General features: G+C 43.1%; 1 protein-coding gene across 1 annotated transcript in view; it reads left to right on the forward strand.

The window, feature by feature from the left end:
- The first annotated feature begins 10,912 nt into the window (after positions 1–10,912).
- SPOCK2 (SPARC (osteonectin), cwcv and kazal like domains proteoglycan 2) overlaps positions 10,913–25,768 on the forward strand; it is a 128,261-nt gene continuing 113,405 nt past the window's right edge. Inside the window, exon 1 of the mRNA XM_069980544.1 lies at positions 10,913–11,189. Within this exon, the coding sequence (XP_069836645.1) occupies positions 11,022–11,189 (168 nt within the window). The 5' untranslated portion in view covers positions 10,913–11,021. The remainder of the gene's footprint in view (positions 11,190–25,768) is intronic.

Genomic DNA, 25,768 nt, shown 5'->3' on the forward strand with positions numbered 1-25,768 from the left:
TGGCTTAGAATATCTGTGCCCTAACTTTTCACCACCCCTCTGTCCCTCCATCCCACCCTCTTCATCATTAGGAATGCCACTGGAACATTTTCTTAACAATCCAGCCCATGTTCAGTATTCACACAGCTGCTGAATAGGAGACAATCTGCCTGGAGCATTCCTAATGGTGAAGAGGGTGGGGAGGAGGGACGGAGGGGTGGTACAAAGTTAGGGCACAGATACTCCCGTTGGGCACGGGGCTGCAAGTTTAAAAGTTGTTTTTTAGAACACCTATCCTGCTCCTACATCCCTATTGTTCATTGGGCAGTCAGGATGAAGGTAATTTTCTTACCTTGATCCCTGTTGCAGTTATTGGGAACTTTGTAATTTATTAGCTATGTAAAATAGGTTGTTTGGCACACTGGGGATGGGAATACCTCTCTGATCCACCTCTTCTAACGAATATTGGGCTCTGGATAAATATTCACTAGAAGGGGCAGATTAGGTCCATAACAGGTCCAAAAAAGATACCTACAACAATGCTGCTTGTATGACTATAACTGTACATATAAAAATGCTGGAGTTATGTATATAACTGTACATATAACAATGCTGCTTGTATGTCTATAACTGTACATATAACAATGCTATAGGTATGTATATAACTGTACATATACATTAACAATGCTGTTTAGGCTGGGTTCACACTGCGTTTTTGCATTTTGTTTTTTTAATCCGTTTTTTTGCAAAAAACGGATAAAAAAACGATTGTAAAAAACGGATGCATTTGCGTGCATCTGTTTTGATCCGTTTTTCTATTGACTTCCATTATAAAAACCGGATCAAAACGGATCAATTTTTTTTGACAGACACAAAAACTTTGCTGACACTATTTTTTTGTCCGTTAAAAAAAGACGGATCCGTTAAACTGAAAACGCAGTGTGAACCCAGCCTTATACGTCTATAATTCTACATATAACAATGCTGTCTGTATGGCTATGTCTGTACATATAACAATGCTGTCTGTATGGCTATGTCTGTACATATAACAATGCTGTCTGTATGGCTATGTCTGTACATATAACAATGCTGTCTGTATGTCTATACCTGTACATATAACAATGCTGTCTGTATGGCTATGACTGTACATATAACCATGCTGTAGGTATGTCTATACCTGTACATATAACAATGCTGTCTGTATGTCTATACCTGTACATATAACAATGCTGTCTGTATGTCTATACCTGTACATATAACAATGCTGTCTGTATGGCTATGACTGTACATATAACCATGCTGTAGGTATGTCCATGACAGGGCAGACGTACGCTCCCATAACAGTGCATGCTTTCTGTACTCTTTCCCCACCAGTGACGCACATATTATTGTGTAGGCAGTGTGTATATCTTCTGGTCCCTGTCATGGTTTGGATGAATCACACCTTGAGACCTGATGCACAAAGCTTGGATACCCAATGCCAAGGGATTAGCTTTTTATTGTTGATAAGGCCAGGATATGTGATCTTACCTGCTTGCAGTGTACCTATATGACTACACATATATACAGTATAGGCCTCTTGCTTAGAAGCTCCAGCACATTAGAGAGTCCCTGATAGGGTTAACGTATAGTTGGGACATTTCTTACCTTGGAAAACTTCTGATATGGACCCTAGAAAGAATGTTTTGTCTCAAGAACTATTTCACTCAGAGACATCTTTATCAGCGTTCAAGGACATTCTCGGAGAAAAGTTGACTGTCTGTTACAGTGGGAATAATGTGAAAGTATCATTGCAAAGAATGTATTGTTCTAACCCTTTTGACCTTTTTGAATAATAATAATGAATACTAATATAGATGCCATTGCGCATGACTGAATATCTAAATCACTAGCACCGCCTCATCTATGCCTTATTAGCATTTGTTAACACCCTATATTTTATCTGACTATAAAATGTGATTACCATAATAAAACTTGGGCCATTTATCCAGGCTTATAATCATGATACAATGTCTTATCTGTGTCCGTGATTTATAAGTGACGAGTTGGTAATACTGCAGGTTACAACTCTAGATATATTTTAAAACCATCCTGTACCTGGGTTTTTGACTTCTGCTCCATAGAGACGGGTCAACATCTAAATTTAACCTTAACATTGTGTACACCCATAATTCTATGTTTAGCTGATCTTATCACATTAAACGTGTTATACTAGAATAGATTTAATAATAGTTACGGCCAGAGGATGTGACTATGACTGAGCCCAGTGGGAAGGGCACCAGTGCGTCTGAGTAACAAGCTGGTTGTGTAGACAACAGAGAAAACTGTGGGAAGTGGTTGGGAATAGGAATGAGGTTGCTCTCTCCTGTGTCGGATGTCTAGGGCAATTATGGGAATATATATTGCTGGGACCTGTAGTTCTGTAGAAGCTCTGTGACCTGATATATTGTGATGTGGATGGATAGCAGCTTGCTGGGACCTGTAGTTCTCTACAATATATCAGGTCACAGAACTTCTGCAGAACTACAGGTCCCAGCAAGCTGCTATCCATCCACATCACAATATATCAGGTCACAGAGGTTCTTCTGATGCGAATGGATAGCAGGCTTGGAAGGGGCAGACAGCAGCAGTATACATGTATTGGCCGTGGGAGCCGTCCGGAGCCGACAGAAATGACAGCGAGGGGTCTCTGAGCGGGGGGGGGGGGAGTTGTGGCAATTACCCACAGTGTATATGTAGTGGGGGACCAGTGCGGGCGGCAGCCATCACTGGAGCCGGCGGGACGGCGCTATCAGCAGCGTCTCGGTGCGGCGCGGGGCATGTGGGGGAGGCTGGTGTTGTGGGTGTCCCGGGGGGTGGGGGACTGGTGCGGGCGGGCAGCCGGAACAAAGCTGACAGCAGGGTATTTGGCAATTAGTGCCAGTGTATATGTATGGCCTGGGGGTGGGGCACTGGTGTGGGTGGCAGGGATCACAGGAGTCTCGGTGCAGGGTAAGGGGGGCCAGGGGCGATCACCAGCAGTGTAATATATGTATGCCCCGTGGCGGGGGACTGGTGCGGGGGGAGGGGGAGTAGAATAACATATGTGTGCCGGGGGGGGGGGGGGGGGCAGGACAGCGAGCGAGACGGACAGCTGTGTGCCTCTGGAAAGGTAGGGGGGAGAAGGGATGCCGGTGAAATAACAACTGCTATCCCTCTCTTCAGTGGGCAGGGTTATAATCGCTAACCCTGGACAGTTTTGATGATTTTATACGATCAGAGGGAGTGAGTGCACCTAGATAACAGCAAAACTGTGCAGAATCCATAATACATGTATATTGGAAAGAAGGAAAGCTATGGGTGGGCAATTTATTAAAGCAAAAATGATTTTGGGGGGAATACCCCCTTTAAAGGGTCCCAGAAATTAAATCATAAATAGTTCATAGATCTAGTAAGGTAGCAAAGCATAAATGCATCAATATGTTGCACAAAAAATGAATAGGGGGATGTGGAAATTAATGATGAATACATAAATAGCTTATTCAGGGTGGGGGACACACAGGGGCGTAATTGGAAAGGGCTGGGCCCCATAGTAAACTTTTGATTGCTCCCCCCTTCCCTCTCGGCTAAGTGGTCAAGATTGGTTCTAAACTTATGTTACATTGTTATTAATAACGCAAAAATATTAAATATTCTCTGATTGGAGATGCTCACTTTTGCTCTCTGTCCGGCCTGGACCATCATGGGGACTCGGTCGCAAGTTTTCCCCGTAGAATCTGCCAGACAAACATTTTAGGCTCCTCACTTATCGTTCACAACTATATTGCCCTGTCTGTGCCCTCATATAGTGGTTAGTCCCCTCTGTATCCATAAACTAGTTAGACTCTTCTGTGCCTCTATATAGTAGTCAGACCCCTCTTTGTGCATCTGCATAGTAGTTAGGCCTCCCTGTTTACTTAGCCCCCCCTAGAAGGTGGTATCACCCATGTTGCTGTTTCATTCATAGGTAGTGTCCCTGGTAGGCATCCCCCTGTAAGTAAGCCCACTAGCATGTTGTAAATAACCTTGTAGGCACTACTGGTAGTAAGTCCTCTTCCGCAGGCATCGCCCCTTGTAGTCTCCTCCCTCAATATAGGTATCTCTACTGGTAGTTAACCCCTCCTCCTTCTTTGTAGTCATCTCTCCTGGTGGTTAGCCCCCTCTCTCCCATGTAGGCATCTCTTCTAGTAGGTAGCCCCCCCCCGCCAACTGTCAGCATCTCCCTTAGTAGTTAATCCCCCCCCCCCCCATGTGTGCATACCCTGTTAGATGCCTACTCCATATATGTCCTTGTCCTTGCAGGCCATTTCCCTTTAAGCCCCCCTTCCCCTAACCACCATTTGTGTATTCCCCAGTAAATTAACCCCCACCATCATGTAGGCAACCCCTGATAGGTAGCATACCCCTGGCCCCCAATCCCTCCCCTATGCAGGCATCTCTGTGTGAGAAAAAAAGCCAATACTCACCCAGCTACAGAATCTGGCGTCTGCTGACACTTATGACTGATGACACTTATGCACCAGAGCGGTGGGGGAGGGAACGGGCTCTTGTAGCCGGAGATAGAATTCTGCCTGCAACCATAAGAGTTGTTGTAATTTTAAATGGAGAGGAAAAAACATTGTGTGAACATAACTGTAGGCTGTATCTTTTTTACGCCTGTCGCCCAGTCAGGCATAGTGCAAATGATAATTGTTTCAACTGATGATTATGGCAAATGAGGATCATTGTGGGGATTGTTGCAAATGAGGATGATTGTAAATGTGTGATAGTATTATGTTCACAGTGAGATGGCATTAGACCTATTTATATACCTATATATCTGTAGGTGACTTCCATGATGTTGATTATAAAAATAGATAAAGACTTGTAATTTGAAGTATGACTTCATAAGCCTCTCGGTATGCCAGCCAGTGGATTTACCTCCATTTAGAAAAATATTCCAGTTAATGGGGTACACAGGACTTCCCTGGCATGGGTGGGCTTGCACATACCTAAAAGCAAAGACAGTTCGGACACGGTTACATACTGTAAACTTTCAATCATGTCAGGATGGTTGCAGATTCTGCTAAGATGCCATGGCTATCTAAGTATTACCATGGCCTAACAGTGACAGTAACATACCCCTGTAAAAGTGGCAGCTACATGGCCTTTCACCTGAAGCCGTTTGGTGCCCTATTTAGTGATAAGTGAACATCCCGATGTTCAGTTGGGATCCCGAACACTAACACCAACAAAAAATGATCGTGATCGGTTCTTGTTTGTGTTCGCCGAACTTTCATGAACAAATAATGAACATACTGTAGAAATGTAAGCAGTGGCGGATTAAATGTACCCTGGGCCCCGGGCTGTCTGCCCTACCTGGGCCCCTCCTCCCCTCCTTCCATGCTTTCTCATGCTTGAGAAAGGCTAATATCCAGCCGAAATGTTGCATGGCTTGGTGAATAAAGCTACACTTTCACGATTTTTGGATGCTGTCTCCATATCTCTTTACTGTGGTCCTCTATGAACAACGTCTGAGATGTCAAAGACAGAACTTAGAGGAATAGATGTTCTCTGCAGCCGCGTCGTATGCACTGGGGGGCATACATGGATGTTATTACTAATGTACATCTGTATGCACTGGGGGACATACATGGATGTTATTACTAATGTACATCTGTATGCACTGGGGGACACAGACACCACACAAACAGTATACAGCCTGACCCAGTGTAACACCACACACAGTATACAGCCGGACCCAGTTTAACACCACACACACACAGTATACAGCCTGACCCAGTGTAACACCACACACAGTATACAGCCTGACCCAGTGTAACAGACACCACACACAGTATACAGCCTGACCCAGTGTAACACCACACACAGTATACAGCCTGACCCAGTGTAACACCACACACAGTATACAGCCTGACCCAGTGTAACACCACACACAGTATACAGCCTGACCCAGTGTAACACCACACACAGTATACAGCCTGACCCAGTGTAACACCACACACAGTATACAGCCTGACCCAGTGTAACACCACACACAGTATACAGCCTGACCCAGTGTAACACCACACACAGTATACAGCCTGACCCAGTGTAACACCACACACAGTATACAGCCTGACCCAGTGTAACACCACACACAGTATACAGCCTGACCCAGTGTAACACCACACACAGTATACAGCCTGACCCAGTGTAACACCACACACAGTATACAGCCTGACCCAGTGTAACACCACACACAGTATACAGCCTGACCCAGTGTAACAGACACCACACACAGTATACAGCCTGACCCAGTGTAACACCACACACAGTATACAGCCTGACCCAGTGTAACAGACACCACACACAGTATACAGCCTGACCCAGTGTAACACCACACACAGTATACAGCCTGACCCAGTATAACACCACACACACAGTATACAGCCTGACCCAGTGTAACACCACACACACACAGTATACAGCCTGACCCAGTGTAACACCACACACACAGTATACAGCCTGACCCAGTGTAACAGACACCACACACAGTATACAGCCTGACCCAGTGTAACACCACACACAGTATACAGCCTGACCCAGTGTAACAGACACCACACACAGTATACAGCCTGACCCAGTGTAACACCACACACAGTATACAGCCTGACCCAGTGTAACAGACACCACACACAGTATACAGCCTGACCCAGTGTAACACCACACACAGTATACAGCCTGACCCAGTGTAACAGACACCACACACAGTATACAGCCTGACCCAGTGTAACACCACACACAGTATACAGCCTGACCCAGTGTAACACCACACACAGTATACAGCCTGACCCAGTGTAACACCACACACAGTATACAGCCTGACCCAGTGTAACACCACACACAGTATACAGCCTGACCCAGTGTAACACCACACACAGTATACAGCCTGACCCAGTGTAACACCACACACAGTATACAACCTGACCCAGTGTAACACCACACACAGTATACAGCCTGACCCAGTGTAACAGACACCACACACAGTATACAGCCTGACCCAGTGTAACACCACACACAGTATACAGCCTGACCCAGTGTAACACCACACACACAGTATACAGCCTGACCCAGTGTAACACCACACACACAGTATACAGCCTGACCCAGTGTAACACCACACATAGTATACAGCCTGACCCAGTGTAACACCACACACAGTATACAGCCTGACCCAGTGTAACACCACACACAGTATACAGCCTGACCCAGTATAACACCACACACACAGTATACAGCCTGACCCAGTGTAACACCACACACACACAGTATACAGCCTGACCCAGTGTAACACCACACACACAGTATACAGCCTGACCCAGTGTAACACCACACACAGTATACAGCCTGACCCAGTGTAACACCACACACAGTATACAGCCTGATCCAGTGTAACACCACACACACAGTATACAGCCTGACCCAGTGTAACACCACACACACACAAACACACACACACACACACTTACTTATTGTGAGCAGACAGCAGCCTCTTGCCTCCCTCCTCCATCTTCCTCCTGGTCCCGGCATCGGGTTCTTCCGTCCCTCCCCCTCCTCCCATGCAGGACCCCAGACTGCAGGCTCACTGCAGTTTTGCCTCTATCTTCCTCCAGGTGGGCACCGGGTTCTTCCTCCCCTCCTCCCCCGACAGCAGAGGAGAGCAGATAGGGGAGGAAACAGGGCCCCAGACTGCTGGCTGCAATGAGGCACAGACTCGGTCAGCTCAGCCTCACTTCCTGCATCACCAGCTTCCTCTGACCGCTGCGCTGCATCCCGCCCACCTGGAGCAGCCTCACGCAGGACAGTGGGGGGGACTCCAGGGACAGCGCGCCACAGCAGCACATCACTCAGGGGCCCACTGGGTCCCGAAAGTGATGTGCTGCTGTGTAACCTCATGCATAGTAATAATGTGGGCGGCATGGGCCCCCTGGAGCCTCGGGCCCCGGGCGGCCGCCCATACCGCCCATATTATAATCCGCCACTGAATGTAAGTTACGTCTAAGCACATGAGTACAGATGATCAGAAGCAAAGCATAAATTACGTTCCCAAGTTCGAATATGTTTGAAAATGATCGTTATAACCATTTTGATCATCGAACAGATTGTTCGTGATCGGTGAACACGAACAATTAGTGTTATGTTCGTACAAATATATGAACATTTCTGAACATGTTATGTTCACCTAAACATACCCCCCTATGTCCTCAGCAGATACCTGGCCGGCCTATGTACACAAACACCTCTGCAGGCAGCGGTAATGAACATTAGTCCCTGTTGCCAGGAAACACTCACGTTTAGCTTTTTAACCATTTTGTTTTTATTTCCCTAATGCGTCTAAAATGAAGCAAACCATAAGGTATAATAAGGAATAATTATATAAGGTATAATAAGGAATAATTATTAAAATCCCTACTGTTCTGTGTCCTCAGCTCTTACACGGCCCTTCGCTTCCATGTTAACAGGCTACAAACCTTTTACTGATCCTGAAGTCGCACTCTTTTCTTGTATTTTTTGGTAACCTGCTCAATGTATATACAGTATAAGCAAGAAGTGGAGGGTACATGCCAGAGGGCATGACTGCGGGATCAGACTGCATAGAGGTTTTTTTTTAGCCTGTAACCATGGCGACACATAGGTAAATATAAGGCATGGACTCACAAAGCCAGGGGAGATATTTAATTAACTCTCTTAGTAACATAGAAAACTATTGGTAGGAAAACACCACCTGGTCCATCTAGTCTGCCCTTATGTTATTATTTGCAAAATTACTTCACATGTTATGTTAATGGAGAAGTCCATCAAAAATAAAAAATCTCTTCCAGGCACAGGGTGGGGGGAACATAATAAAGAATGTATACTTACTAGAGATAAGCGAGTACTAAAATGCTCGGGTGCTCGTTACTCGAGACGAATAGTTCTCGATGCTCGGGTCCTTGTATCGAGTAACGAACCCCATTGAAGTCAATGGAAAACTCGAGCATTTTTGCAGGGGACCAAAGCTCTGCACAGGGAAGGTTGCGTGAAAATCTTGAAACCTCAGAAAATGATGGAAACAACATGTAAATGGACAGGAAACAGCAGGGGTAGCATGCATGGACGCCTCTGAGCCTGGCTAATCGCAACATTACGCCAAATTATGCGCTCCCGGCTCTCTCCCCCATGTTCCTGTACCTCCTCCCTCGCTCCAACTTCTGTTCACTGTCGGCTGGTAATCTCCTCACAGCACAGTGAGGATAGGTATAGCTGAACTACAGATCCCAGCCAGCCAAGAGAATGTCAGCAACAGGACAAATTGACTACTGACAGCAGATTTGGGGTAGTCGTATAAAGTATGTGTGTAACTGGTGCTTTTTTTTTTTTAAGGCACCATGTGCACAGGACACAGCCCAGTGAGGATAGGTATAGCTGAACTACAGATCCCAGCCAGCCAAGAGAATGTCAGCAACAGGACAAATTGACTACTGACAGCAGATTTGGGGTAGTCGTATAAAGTATGTGTGTAACTGGTGCTTTTTTTTTTTTTAAGGCACCATGTGCACAGGACACGGCACAGTGAGGATAGGTATAGCTGAACTACAGATCCCAGCCAGCCAAGGTAATGTCAGCAACAGGACAAATTGACTACTGACAGTTGCACTACAAGTCCAAGCAAGCCAGCAGCCAAGAGTAACAAAAAAATAAATAAATATGTTTTAAAAATTTTAAGCCCTTAGAAGGACTGTTGGGTTCTTCGTGTCGGATTCCTGCCTAACCTCACACTAATTCCCTGCCTAACACTCTCCCTGACAGACAGCAGCTCTCTCCCTAAGCTCATCCAGCCTGCATCTGAAGTGAGCATCGCAGGACCTGATCCTTATATGCCCAGGTCATCTGGTCTGGCCAGCCAATCGCTGCTATTGACATGTAGGGTTCCCACATGATACTACAAGCTCCCAAAGACTCTCCTGCACGATGATAGGCTGAAAAAAAGCTGCCAAACATGCAGGAAGAGGAAGATGCCATTGTGTCAAGTATCACGAGATGCTGGTCCAAATAATGAGTACCATTGAGTACCCTAATACTCGAGCGAGTACCAAGCTTGGACGAGCATGTTCTCTCATCTCTAATACTTACCTGTCCCTGTGCCCCTTGCCGAAATGCTTCGGAACCCTCATGCGGCGCTGTTGGGGCACAGGGATGGGTAAGTATACTTTCTTTATTATTTTCCGTCCACCCCCTTATTGGCATTTTTTTTACTGTCAGACTGGAAATGGAATAAATTGCATATACTGTATACATACATACATAGCTCGTTTACATTCTAAGCCCTCCATGCATATGGCACTGCTTACAAATACAATTGCATTGAACTAACATGCACAGATATATCACTATAAACTAAAACTGGAAAAAAATGAACTGAAAATCAATATAATTTGTGGCTTCTGGAATACTTCAATGATAGTTATCATCTGAGATAACAGTAGTGGAAACAATTAGTAACCCAGAAAATGGCATCTGATTTGTTTCCAATATCTGTAAATGGTTGATTACTTCCATTGATTATCAGACTATAGATCACACTGGCCAATGATCTGTGTGATTGTGGGCAGGCTTCTGTATATAATACTAGATGTGGGATAACAGAATCATGGCAGATCCATTATACATCAGGAAGGCAACTGCTGTGTGTGTATATGATGCAAAAGAAGAGAGTGTAAAGTGTAGATAGATACAATGAGGTGATGATGTGTATCTCCTCTCCCATCCTGTTAGAGCAGGTGTAGAGGCAGAGCCCCCTCCCCTCCCCCCCCCCCTCCTTCCTGTGATGCTGCTGCTGTGGCGCAGGCTCTGTGCTCCCCCATCCATCCATCCTGTACACTTTCTCTCCAGACTGTGCCACTGCTGTCTGCTCTGGGGCTCTCTCCAAGGCAGCTCAAGTCTCCAAGCACATCTCCTACATCATCAAGCCAGGAGCAAGGATCTGCCTGCAGCCTGCCAGGATGAGAGACCCCTGCCTCCTCCTGCTCCCCCTGCTCCTGCCCTTAGTCTGCACTCTGGGAGAAGCCAAGGAGCTGGAGAACACCGGCAATTTCATGGAAGATGAGCAATGGCTGTCTTCCATCAACCAGTATAGTGGCAAGATCAAGCACTGGAACCGCTTCAGAGATGTGAGTCCTGGGCAAGGGGATGGGACAGGTGATGCTGGGAAGGTGGCAGGCAGGATGGAGGGGATGCAGGGATGCCATAGTGCACCATCAAAGAACATGAGGAGCACCCAAATCAACATGCATTGGTCACTGCATTGGTTGTAGGTGGCTGCAATACTATTGTATACCAGTGAATGTCTGTGCACTGTGCAAGTTGCCTTAGACAGGTAAATAGGAGACAATAAAGGACTAAATGACTGATGTAAGGGATACTAATGTAGACGAATGCAAAAAACAAGATGAAAGAAGGGTGTAAGGGGTTAATTCTGGGGGGTGTAAGGCTATGCATTAACATACTGTAGGGATTTAGTATATGTTGTGTAGGTTTAGTTGCACTGGTCTGGGGCGTTTGAATAGTCTGTAGTAATGGAGTGAATGTATTAGGGGTCTGTGTGGTGCTAGAGATGATGTGAAGCAGGATGTATTGATTCAATGGTTGGAGAGTAGTAAAGGTTGAGCGAATAAATAATGCATATTAGAGGAGGTTGTGGTGCAAGGCTGTGCTGGTGGGGTGTGGGGGCTGGAGACAGACTGGAGCAGGACCCCTGCTAGGGTGGATGCTGTGATACATAAAGGTTGCTTCTACCAATATATGCGTGCCATAAATAAATGTTTTATTTGATACAGATATGTGAATATGATTAGAGGTAGCAAATACTATATAGAGCTTGGATAAGCATGAGAGTAGCATCAGAATTATGGGAATGTGGAAAAAACAATGGATTTCTGTTTACAGTAATATAATGGCAAATATTATTGTTCTTGTTTTCAATGTTTAATTTTGAACGGTAAACAATAATTGTTACTATGTATCAGAGGTAAGAGCAGCCCAATGTCCACGAGATGTAATAAATGAGGAGGTACAGGACATAATGCCAAACTTATTAGAAAAATAGCAAGAGGAAGTGATTTGTTGCACTAACTACAAAGGATTATATTACATGTGATGTGTGATTTGGGTTGTATAAGGTAAGGGAGTTAGCTGAATATATCGAGCTGCGGTGTAGTATATAGATGGGTGTTGTCAGCATAAACCTGATGGATGTAAGATAAGTGGTTTGGTAGCTTCTGATAGAAGAGTGAGCAGGTGGTGATATAAAGGAAGTGCAATGTTGTTACTAGGATTTGTATAGCTGGAGGAGGTGAAGTATGAGCTCAGGAGTAATATTGTTCTGCTGAGGTGATGACCTGCTATAACTCTGTTCTTCCATCAGTAGTAGGAGGTATAGGCTAAGGATAGTGAAAGTCATAGCCATGTACCCATTTAATGCTATGCCGGCGTACATAAACAGGGCAAAAGAAGAAAACAGGGCCTGCTGCTTGGTTTGTTAGGGACACTAGATCTAAAATAATTTCTTTCATACAAATGTTACTATGAACTGTTATTCTCTTTAAGTATTTAAATCAGACAGGGTGTAGCGGCTGTAGTGTTTTCCTAAAGCAGTGGTGCACAATCGGCAGCCCTCCAGATGTCACAAACTACTGTTCCCATAATGCCTGCACACTCCTTGGTTGTGCACCCCTATCCTAAAACATCTTTATTGGGCACTATGCCCCATTCTCACCACTTTTTCCCCCCACACTAAAATTCTGAGATCCTCTAGATCAGGAATGAGGAACCTTCAGCCCTCCAGCTGTTGCAAAAAAAACTACCATTCCCATCATGCCTGGACAGCCAAAGCGAAGCAGGCATGATGGGAATTGTAGTTTTGCAACAGCTGGAGGGCCGAAGGTTCCCCCTTCCCTGATGTAGACCAATGGACATTTGACAGTTGTATACTAATATCAGCAGCTATAGCTATACGCTGCACTTTGTGCTTTGGGGTTAATGGTCCTTTTCTTGTTTTATTGCCGGCACAGATGGCAATACAGTAAGGATGTTTCATTAATTCAAGGAGTGATAGGAAAGTGATAGGCATGAGATAATGAATATGCACTGTGACACTGGATGTGAAGACACTAGGACCCTTCTATGTAAGCTGCACAACGCAGAGAGAATAATTAAAGGCTATTAGAGACAATCAGTATATCATCATGGATTGTTATGGATAATGCAATGTACCGGTTTCCATTTCAGCTAACATGACTGGCCTATAGCATGGTTACCAAGAATTGAATTTGAGTATTCCATGTATTTTACTGCTGCTAAGTCCCATTGCATGGATGTTTTATTCACATATACCTCCATATAATTAGGATTACTACAGAACAGCATATGCATATCTGAATGGATAATGAAATGACTTAGACGCTAGCCGTCTCACAACATTGGCTAAGATTGGCTTTACAGAACACTGCTGACCTCCTTCTCTGTAGAGGGGTTAATGAGTAAAACCAACACTCCATTCAGTAAACATCACTAATGAGAGAACGGGAAGAAAAGAAGCAGATTTGTTAGTAGAGGAATCTGAAAGAGGTCAAACAGCAGGTTGAATATGAAGCATTTCCCCTGCTTCTGCCTCCTGGAGACCTCCACAAGAATACGCCAAATGCTGGGTCTACCCCCTCCGTCCGGTGTGTACTTTAGATTGGCTTTGTTTTCATGTAGGATGAAATGTATAACCGGAAAGTGTGAATTTCTTTGTAGATCCTGCACATAGAGTTCTTCTTTGCGTTATTGACAGCCTTTCTGAATGTATAATGCTTGCATCTAGTCTCAGGAGACGTTTGATTTCAGTCTAAACAGCTGGCGCTGTATCATCACATATCATTATAATATTACATTGTTTCTCATCATTTCCTACTCTGATGCGTGTGGATAAAAATAAAATAGAAGGGTGGAAATCTGTGGTGCTGGCAATGCCATCGCAGACCATGCTAATTCTATACTTTGGCACAGCCTGGCTTATTTTGACATGAATGCTAATATAAACTTCTCATTTCTATTATATTGTTAAATCACCATGCGATATTAGATACTGTGCAACTGCACTATTACTCCAATCCCTACCCCCATACTTACATGCCTATTAGCTTATTGGTTTGTCAGATATAGGCTTAGTTTGCTTGGCTTTGTAAATAACACTAGAGTTCTTGTATGGCCATATAAACCAGCTTCATGGATGGGGCTGTGGGGAAGGATTGGTGACCACAAATGATACTCCTACACATCAGCAGAACTGGGAAGATGCTTGTTAGTGGAAAAGCCTCTGCATATTGTATGAAGGGCTTCAGTTGTTTAAATAAGCAATAAATTGGGCCTTGTGTTTCTTCCCTCTGCAATTCCAGGACTGCAGTATAGCTGATCAGCCCCTCCCTACCGTACATCTCTCACAATCCACTGTATAATAAAGGAGATTGCCTTCTGCCTACTTTATTGAGCTGTACAATTAAGAGAAAAGTCAATAAATCTGAAGGAGGAGTTTCTGTATGCTGTAGTGGTTATGCAGATCTTACTTCATTTTAGTTCCTCCTTTCATTAATACAGCACAGTAACAATGTAATGCACTGAATCCTGGGGCAACATGTATGGCAATTAGAATGACTGAAGAGTATATAGTGACATAACAAGGGGCACGTCAGAAGCCGATGTGGAACTAATATTACCGGCACATTGCTATTCAGCAAAGCTAAAGAACATCCCAGGGAGCAACTCATTCATGTCCTAATTAGTATTTGTTTGATGATCGGAAAGGTTATAATGATCATTTTCTAACCTATTCGAGCATATACAACTGCGCAATTTACCCTTTGCACCCGATAATCTGTACACATGTGCGTAGAACAAAACGTATGCAACTGCATATTTTACGCTTTGCACCTGACAATCTGTACGCATTCGCGTAGACCAAAACAGACACCTACTGTACGTTCATTATTTGTTCGTGAATGTTTGGTGTACACTAACGGATCCGAACCGAACATCGGGATGTTTGTCACATCACTAGTCCTAATATTCCTAAACTATGTAAATTCTAAATGCAATCCCAGACAAATAACCTGTTATATACTGTATATTTTCCATTACATTATGTATATGTTATCTATTTGGGTAGTATAATTGTAAACGAGCGCCGATCTGCACGGCCCGATAATCGTTTAACAAGGGCTGCACATCATTACCGATGTCCTTGCAGCCCTTGCTTAAACTCCATACATTACCTGTCCAGGCTGCAGGGCTCCTCTTGCGCTCTGTTTCTCCCGGGGTCCCGTGTTTTAGCTGTCAGCTAAGACAGGCCGCTCTGAAGCTGCAGCACGCGGGACCCGGTGAGAAGCAGAGCGCAGGAGGAGCCCTGGATCATGGATAAGTAATATATTCCGTTTGCATATAGTCAGGCGCCGGCCACGCACCGCTACACGTAGTGATGCGTGGTCGGCGCCTGACAATTATAGGTCCGAACCTATATCAACAATCAGCCTGATGATCATTGTCATCGGCTGATCATTGTGTTTATTACACTAAACAATAATCGCCGGATAGGGCCGATTATCGTTCTGTGTAATAGTACCCTTTCAGTAAGGTAGTCATCTCTCTCTCCAGACACTGAATGAAGCTGCTCTCTCGGCCTCTAACACAGCATAGAGCAAGAGAGCTTGGATGCAATGACTGATCATTGTCCTTTTTACCTACAGCCTATATAAGCTGTCTTCCATAAATGCTCTCCTAAGGGTACTAATAAATGGGTCGATGGGGGCCCGATAATAACAGTAAATGAGCGTCGATCTGCTAGACTGCCCAATAATTGTTTAACAAGGGCTGCATGGACATTGTTACCGATGTCCTTGCAGCCCTTGCTAAACTGGAATACATTACCTATGCTGGGTCCAGGGCTCCTCTTGCTGTCCGCTTCTCTCCGGGTCCCACGCGCTGCAGCTTCAGAGCGGCCTGTCTTAACTGACAGGCCACTCAGCCGATCACTGGCCACGGTGGTCCCGGCCTGTGATTGGCTGAGCGGCCTGTCAGTTAAGACAGGCCGCTCTGAAGCTGCAGCGCACGCGACCCGGGGAAAAGAGGAGCAAGATGAGCCCTGAACCATGGATAGGTAATGTATTTATTTAGCAAATCGTCAGCCGCTGGCCGCGCACCGCTATTACATGTAGCGGTGCGTGGTCGGCGCCCAACAATTATAGGTCAGAACCTATATCAACGATCAGCCGATGACAACGCTCATCGGCTGATCGTTGTGTTTATTACACGGAACGATAATCGTCCAGATAGGGCCGATTCGGCCGATTATGGTTCTGTGTAATAGTACCCTTACTTTTCACACTCTTATCTGCTGTGTATTACTTTCTCCCTGGTGATGTCTCAAACACTGAGAGAAAGGAGTGGAAGAGCAGAGATCTGGTTGGAAACACAAACTGTTCTCTTATACATTTTTAACATGCACAGCAAACAGACAAATCAAGTGAAATACATGCATTCTGCAGATGCAAAATAAAAGAAAATTTCTAATTTTAAAAAGTTGCTTAATTTTTTCATTCATGAAACAAATACAAAATAACACTAATATTAGTGTAGAGGTATGTATAGCCTATAAACATATAAAACACACAATGCCGTATCTGATTATTTCTAGCTTATTTCTGTCTACTATGTATAAGACAATGTACTGACCTCTGTGTTGTACAAGGAGAGCTATAGAGAGGACAGAGTGGAGGAGGAAAAAGAGAACAGGGACTATGCATGGTTTTGAAACATGTGTGACTCCATGACAAAAAGCTGCATGAAATGGATGACATAACCGCACTGACCCTTCTTGAAGAGGAAGAATAGTTGAGGAGCATAACAGACATAGATTGTAGAACAAAGAAGAATACAGAAGGATAGAACAAGACTTCTTGTAGCTGAAGGCCAAGCTCTTTATTCTTATGTCATTATATCCAAAGGGTGTTTTTGCTTTTACTTTTTCTTTTCTATCTAATAGTATGAGGCTACTTATGCGACACAGCCTATTAAATATAATATGAAGCTTATAGCTTTACCCTACTATATTACATTGTAATGTCTCATCCTCTAGTTATCTGTCATTTGTTACATTGTTTGCTGATCTAAAGGTTTTTAAGATTTGCCAAAAAGCAAACACAAAGCATCTCACGTCTATTCCTAGGTTTTGCTTGGTATTGTAGTTTAGACCTATTCATTTGGAAGCATTGCCAATGCAAAGACGTGGTGCTGTATTATTAAAGTGCTACTGCTTCCAGTGTGTGTTAGCTGGCGGATCTATACTTACCATATTTCTATTGCACACTGTGGTTTAAAACATTCTGTATTGAGAAACTTCAGCAATTTGTACATACAGCGTGAAGTTGGTGGGCAGTCAATAACAAGCAAAAAGAAATGCATTATCTGGTCAATGGAATTTATATTTCTATAACAGTAGAGCTTTCCACTTGGTGTTTAGATAATGGATTATGGATTTACCGGCTACTCGTATGGTAATTTGTGCAGGTCGTGCATTGATTCGGATTTAGGAAAGCTATTTCACTTCAAATGTAGCCCTGAGGTATGTTTACTCTTGAGAAACAAAATTACTGTTCATGTAAATGCCACATGATGGGGGACGTTGTTGGAAATTATCTCATCGTCTTTGCAAACTCTGAAAATGTAAGATTATTGACCACATTTGTCACATTTAACATAGGCTGGCTAATCACTATTGTAGGAAGTCTAGGAAGACTTATTTTGCTGCCCTACCTGTGTATCTAAATACTAGTACCCCCTTACTCATTCTATACATTAATATGGCTGCCTTCAGAAACTAACAGAGCCTCCTTGTACTGCCCCCTTAGTGCCCCCCACACAAGTCCCCATAGCTGATCCTACACATTGTGCCACACACTTACTACCTCTTCTGCCACACAGTTGAAGTGCCTTCATATAATAAATGTACCCTGAAAGAGAATTATATATACTCACTCAAACCCTACTCCCACGACGAGTGAAGCATTTCAGACCCTAGACCTCTTCTGTCTTGTGGCCTTCTGCTCAGTGCAGTTAGATGCAATGGTGTTATTGCCTTGCAGCCTCCATCAAGGACATGGATGTAGATGAAAGATGGTGGCACATTGTAATATCCTCTTTGTGTACAGTGAGTGTGCCCTACCATGAAAGTAAGACCAGAGATGCCAGAGTCACCCCATGTAATAGGGGCTTAAGACTGTAGTTTGTATACTGTATGAGCAGCTGATACTAATATGCAGCTGATACTAATATGTGAACATGTCTAGGTTTACTTTCAGTCCCAGTTGTTTCCTGACATGGCCTCCCTTCATGCTCCTTCCTTTAGCAGGCACGGATAATTTCATCTGCACGGATGTGAGTCTGAGATCTTGACTTCAAATCATTTCCCTTTGACAGATTGCATGTGACACTTTTCAAAGGTTTACTGTCATTCAGACAGTCCCACATGCAACCATCAAACATAAAGGCCTATAAAATGAAACTGCTGTGTCTGCACTTTTATACCTCTCAATGGCATTTCCGCTGGGTCCTGTCTTGTATATTTTATTACATCATTAGATTTCCTTACTAGTCCAGATTGTAATGCATGATTAAAAACCATGTAAACCCCCCCCCCCAACCCTCATTTTGGGTTTTACGTGATGATTTTTACTGGTTACATTCCAGTCCAGAACACACTGTAAATTTTTGCATGACTGTAAATTTTTTGGTTTAGCCCCTTAAGGACCCATGACGTACCGGTACGTCGGCACTATGAAGTGAGCTCAGGAGCTAAGCTTTCTTAATTTCACGTGGGAACTGGCTGCTGTCAGCAGCGGGGTCCTGACTGTTAATAACAGGCAGGGGGACTTAAAAAGTGTAAAATAATTTTTTTTAAAAATAGCCCCTCCCCCGTTAAAAGTTTAAATTACCCCCTTTACCATTTTATAAATAAAACATAAATACAAGAATAAATAAATATATTATATACCACAGCGTGTGTAATTGTCCAATCTATCAAAATAAAACAGTATTGTTCCCACACAGTGAACGGTGTAAACAAAAAGCACTAAAAACGCCAGGATTGCTTTTTTTTAAATATTACATTTTATATTTAAAATAATTAATAAAAAGTGATCAATACATCCGAACTACACAAATATGATGCTAATAAAAATTAGAAAGAAGCAAAAAAATATCCCCCATACAGCTCCATAGGGGAAACAATAAAATCTTTACAGGAGTCACAGTAGGGTCATTTTAATTATAGCTATTGGCAAAAAAAGTTTTACTGTCAAAAGAACAGTAAAACATTAGAAAAGCTATATAAACTGCATATTACTGTATTTAGACTGACCTGTAAAATAATGTTAGCATGTCAGTTTTACTGTTTTACTGTCAGTTTTACTGTTTTAAAGTACATTATGTAAACAGGACCCCCCCCCCCCCCCACACACACACACACAATTTGCGAAATTGCTCTCCCCCCCCCTAATTTCACCCCTTAAATGATATTTTGGGGCTTTCGCCATTCGTTTTATGGTAGATTGAAAGGCGCCATTACAAAGTACACTAGTTCAGACCACACTTGGACAAACATGACCCTGTAGATGGAAAAATAAGAGTTATAGCTCCTAGAAGGTGAGGATAAAAAGAACGCAAAACAAAAACGCTAAACTGGAGTGAAAGGTGTGATATAATGGAGCTAAAAAATTTGACTTAACTCTTGTTCATATCCACTCACTAAGAACATCATACTACTAGAGGGTTTGCTACAGTTATATCAAGTGTAGACCATACCTTGTGAGCTAAACAGCCTTGAGTCTAAGCTACTACCAGGTATTTAGCTCCCTTAAGATTAGGTAGACTGGATATAAATGAAGCAACTTCTCAGCGGTATGAAATGTTAGACCTATGGTCTCTGTGTAAACCATTATGCTACCACTCATTGACAAGAAGCAAACGTCTTGAAAATAATGAGGGACTGAAGCAAAACATGAATTAGAAAGTTGCAGAACATTTTATTGCAGAACATGTCATTGAGTGATTAAGCTCTCATTGCATTAGATTGGCTAGCACTTTTAAAAGGAACATTATATAGTGACAGATGCCCTATTTCATTAATCTATGCTTTCCTCTCAAGAGCTGCAGCCATTTAAAGAAATCACAATTTTAGGTAGTACAGAGCTCGAGGCAAAGTGTCCACTGGATGGCTTCCCTCCGGCTTGTATGTATTTATGTATAGAGAGACATCTGTCAATCAATCTGAGCCATGCCAGGAAAAGTTAGGAGGGAGTCATCCAGCGGGCAATTTCTTTCAAGTTCCAAGTCATAACACTGTCTGTAACATAATGTGAAAACTATATCTTTCTCTACAGTATGAAGTAGCTTAAAGGGTTATTCCCACCTCTCCTTTTTACATTACACATTGTTTGAAGATTGCTCCACTTTCTGGTTTCCTCTGTGGTCGGGCTCCTTCACTTTGATTGGTCCTCTTTACTAGTAGCACTTGGGCTGGCATCACTACTGCTGGCCTGTGCTCTGCTGGCCTGTGCTATGCTGAAGAACACAAATATTTATATTATGAATGGTAAACAAAGTGGAAAGCCTTGATTTACCTTTTAGTGCGGACCATCTAGAGGAGGCAGACAGGCTGAGATTGAATGCACACAGGCATTGTCCCTCTCACTACTATACAAAGTTCCTTTCATTCAGATTTAGGTGATATATTTATTTTTTTGCAGACACATTAGAATGAGCCGCATGATAGAGGGGCGGGTGTTTCCTCCCTCTGGGTGTGGCCCATCCCGTCACCAGTGCTTCAGCCCCAGCCGGTGCCCGGGAGTAGAATGGCACTGTACACGGGAACCGGGCCTATCAAAGGGCATATTAAGGAACTGTACAGTCCTTTTAAAGTAGTGTAACCACATGCCATGATTAAGGACACCTGTGTCTGAAACCTTTTGGTGTTACTTTGTTTTGCACCATTGTTGCTATGGAAGTAACCTAAAGCCAGCAAAACCCTGAAACTGTTCACTCCCATGTGTGGACGCTGGAGCTCTTTCTGCTATCAATTTAGGGAATCCACAAACTTTATACATATCCACCAGTACCATTAAATAGGCAGCTTTTAAGTCAGCTTTACAGCTGTTTATTTAGTGCCGCTCAACCATGGCCCCACAGACTTATTCCATTTTATGTAACTATCTTTTAGTGTTTGAATTGCAAATGATTAGATCCTGTAGTGTAGACATGCAAATAGGATTTCCTGCCATCAAATCTCCAGAAAAGTATTAGTAGAATATCAAAATTTCCACTTTAAATAGAATTTGGAGAAACTAATTGTGGTCTAATGAGTTTAAAAATCTTAAAACTGAATGCTTGAATAGATTAGTGACTATGCAACTCTGTGGCTCATCCTGTTGCAAATTGTGGACTGAAGCAGTGTGGGAATTCACTTCAAGAATTATTACATTTTCTTTGATTTAGTTAGTTGATAAAATTAATGATTTTCCAGTTGGTAAAACTTCCCCTTGCACTAGACAATAAAGAATCTCTTTTCATTATGGTATTATGGAATACCAGCTTTTTTATAGTCTTGAAAATTAATTAATTGGGCTGAGGCCCAGTTCACACCAGGACTTTACATCCTGTTGAAAACGACTTCTTTTTTCCTATGTAAGATTAGAAAAAAAGGTACCCTCTAAACAGACTGAAACAATGGGGAAAATTTATCAAGGACTATCTATCAAAAACATTTACTATAAGGCTATGTTCACACAATGTAAATATACATTGCGTTGTCTTCTATGGCATCCCAGCTGGAGCGTATTCACATAGTATACGCTCCGTCCAGGGTCTCTCGCGGTGCCGTAAAAATCTGACATGCCCGTTTTCTGCAGCTGCTATTCAGTGAATAGCGGCAGCAGAAAACTCTGTCAGTGCACACTATAGAGCGAGCGGCTCCGGCTGTCGTCCATAGTGTACATGCACACGGATGCGCCCACATCAGAACTCTGTGGCCCTAATCCGGTCGGGATGATCTTTTCAGAGACTGGCCGTTCCGTGACCCGGCTGGTGTGTTATACTGTGTGAACATACTGTAGCCTGACAGTGCAACTTTTCCATAAATCACACACAGTATATTGAAACAAAATAAATGTGACCCTGTTGTACCCTGTGTGGTAAATGTGGCCAACACAAAACCAGTACCAACAGGATTCAAAACCGCAGTGATTGGTACAATAAAGTAAAGAGATGTTCGTGTTATCAGACATCATATGAGTGTTTGGTAGATCAATAGAATAAAGCATGGTGTTTTATTTTTAGATTATTGTGTTTTTTAGCAATGTAATGTATAATTCATATTGATAATTTTTTACAGAGGAGAGAAAAGCATTATTACCTTGTGTAACAGGCAACCATCATCATCCACAATCACGTTGTCACACTCACTTCTACACCGGAGAGTGAGCTTATCATGTCCGCTTCTCTGTACATTTTGCCCTTTATGGGTTTTTAAGTGTTTTTAAATGTTTTTTGTCCAGCTTTTTTTGTTATATGTATGTGATGAATTACCATTAAATAAAAGTTATGTCTTTTTGTGAAATCTTGTGGGTGCACCTATTTTTTGTTTACTCTGTTTTGGGGTTTGCATATGTTGTTTTTAAGTAAACAGAGGTAGCATCCCATTACACAAGTATTGAAGAGGTTAGCTTCCTGACAACATGGATTAAGTACATTCAAAACATGCCCATATATCTGATGAGCATCTCTAGCTTGATAGATTGTAACTGCATGGGGTTGTAAAGGAATAATCATACACTAGATGCCTTTCTGGGTCCTCTTTGACCCTTTCTTCAGTAGTATAGTACTCCAATACTGCCTATAAAATTAAGTAATGGGGAAACAATTCCTATTCAAGAGGGTAGCATGTCAGGCAAACTGTTGTGTAGACAATTACACACAAAATCAGATAAAACCGATCACCAGCATAAAAAACAAACATGTAGAAATAAGTGAAGCACTTGATGTGCTTTAGAAATGACTATGAATGCCTTTAGACACCAAACATCAAAAGCTAGGGATGACAGGTTAGATTTTGAAAGAATGTAATCCACCTAAATTGACAGTAGAAAGAAAAAAAAAGTCTACGACTGACATTATAGAAGTTAAGTTCAAATAAACAATCATTAAAACACCATGACTGGGCTAAATGCCTGAATGATAGTCTGCCTTATTTGGCTATATTCCCAAACTGTTTTTTAGCCGTTGTTAAGGCTAAAAAAAATATTTAAAAATTTAGCAATTTTTCTTTTTTTTTTTCTAACTGTGTGAACATATCTTTTAGGGGTTTTGGTGGTTTTCCTACAGGAGCCACCCCATGGCTAGTTCCTTCCCGGAGGGATATCTGGCTAGTCCTGTGTTTCGAGACTCTTGCATGAGGCTTCATGGGCTCTTCTTTTGCATATTCATGTTTCCCAGGAAGCAATGCACCTAGGATTTCACTGCATTGAGCGCTTTAACCGGCAGCCGGCAGTGTAATCGCTTGTCTGGTCTCCCTGAGATCAGCGATCTGTTTCTCTTAACATATCTTTTGACTATGTATTACAGGTAAAACTTTAGTTCAGCGAGTATCTGGGCTTCTTGGAAAACTCATGGAGAGTGATGCTCAATGGATTGTTTGCACTTGGTCATATATTAAATGTAGAAATGTACTTGAGTGGATTAACTCTGATAGGGGCTGTTATGAACTTGTCTATGGTCAAGATATATAGTGATTTGACATACCTGGCTAACAACTCCAAATAAGCCCAATGGCAGATGATGAATGGATGAAAAAAACACTTGACCACCCACTGTTATTCGATGGCTTTCTATGTTATGCCTATCAATATCTCTGGTCCTAATCATTTCATGTTATCCTTCTATGAGAACCTAAATGTCAAAAATGAAAATGTCAAATGTCAACTCATAAAAATGAAAGTCTGTCTGTCTGTCCCAAATAGACTTCCAAATGCCTGAACCGTTTGACCCCAAATTTGGCAGGCAGATACATTGGGTACCCGGGAAGGTTATTGCGAAGGTCCCGTCCCCGCCAGATGTACAGGAGGGGAGGGGGAGGGGGAAGAGTGGCGCCCCATAGAGATGAATGGGAAAATCTCCACACTGCACACAGGTGATATAATTAGCTGCATGTCTCCAGAAGACAAGGCAGTTGGGAGCCTTAGCAACCAATAGGATTACTGCTTTCATTTTCACATGGAGCTAAAATCGGAGTGGTTGCTAGGGCTGCTGCCTCACAACATCCACAGAAATAACTGGTAGACCCCCTACTCCATCTATACAGTACATGTATATACAGGGCACTACAGGTATACAGGACCTCTACTCCATCTATACAGTACATATATACAGGGCCCCCTACTCCATCTATACAGTACATGTATACAGGAGCCCTTACTCCATCTATACAGTACATGTATACAGGACCCCCTACTCGATCTATACAGTACATGTATACAGGGCCCCCTACTCCATCTATACAGTATATGTATACAGGACCCCCTACTCCATCTATACAGTACATATATACAGGGCCCCCTACTTCATCTATACAGTACATGTATACAGGGCAGTATTACCAGCTGCTGCTGCCCTAAGCACTAAAACTGAAGATGCCCCATCCTCACTCACCAATTAGCATCAGGATTGGTAGGTAATAGCTCCAGACGTCACATTTAACACCGCCACACCAAGCCTGACCAATACCGCCTTACTGTGACTGGATAACACTGTCATACCACACCTGACCAATACCGCCATACTGTGACTGGATAACACTGCCACACCACACCTGACCAATACCGCCATACTGTGACTGGATAACACTGTCATACCAGACCTGACCAATACCGCCATCCTGTAACTGGATAACACCGCCACACCAAGCCTGACCAATACCGCCTTACTGTGACTGGATAACACTGTCATACCACACCTGACCAATACCGCCATACTGTGACTGGGTAACACTGTCATAACACACCTGACCAATACCGCCATACTGTGACTGGATAACATTGCCATACCAGACCTGACCAATACCGCCATACTGTGACTGGATAACACCGCTATACCAGACCTGACCAATACTGCCATACCCCCCTCTAAAAGACACCAGATTTTCTGGCAAATCTGAACGGGAGGGTACTGCCCCTCTGCAAGGTGCTACCCTACGCACCAGACCATGGGTGCCTAATGGTAAATACGACCATGCAGGTATACAGGACACTACAGGTATACAGGACCCCAAAACTATACACTACAGGTGCACGGGACCTCCACCAACTATATACTTCAGGTATACAGGACCCCAAACTTTACACTGTAGGTATACACGACCCCAAAACTATACACTACAGGTATAAAGCACCTTCACCAACTCTATACTACAGGTATACAGGACCCCCAAACTTTACACTACAGGTATACAGGACCTCCACCAACTATATACTACAGGTATACAGGACCCTAAACTATACACTACAGGTTTACAGGAACCCAAAACTATACACTACAGGTATACAAGACCTTCACCAACTATATAATACAGGTATACAGCACCCCCACCAACTCTATACTACAGGTATACAGG

The sequence above is a fragment of the Dendropsophus ebraccatus genome, chromosome 8 (assembly GCF_027789765.1).
Source record: "Dendropsophus ebraccatus isolate aDenEbr1 chromosome 8, aDenEbr1.pat, whole genome shotgun sequence".
Taxonomy (NCBI): Eukaryota; Metazoa; Chordata; class Amphibia; order Anura; family Hylidae; genus Dendropsophus; species Dendropsophus ebraccatus.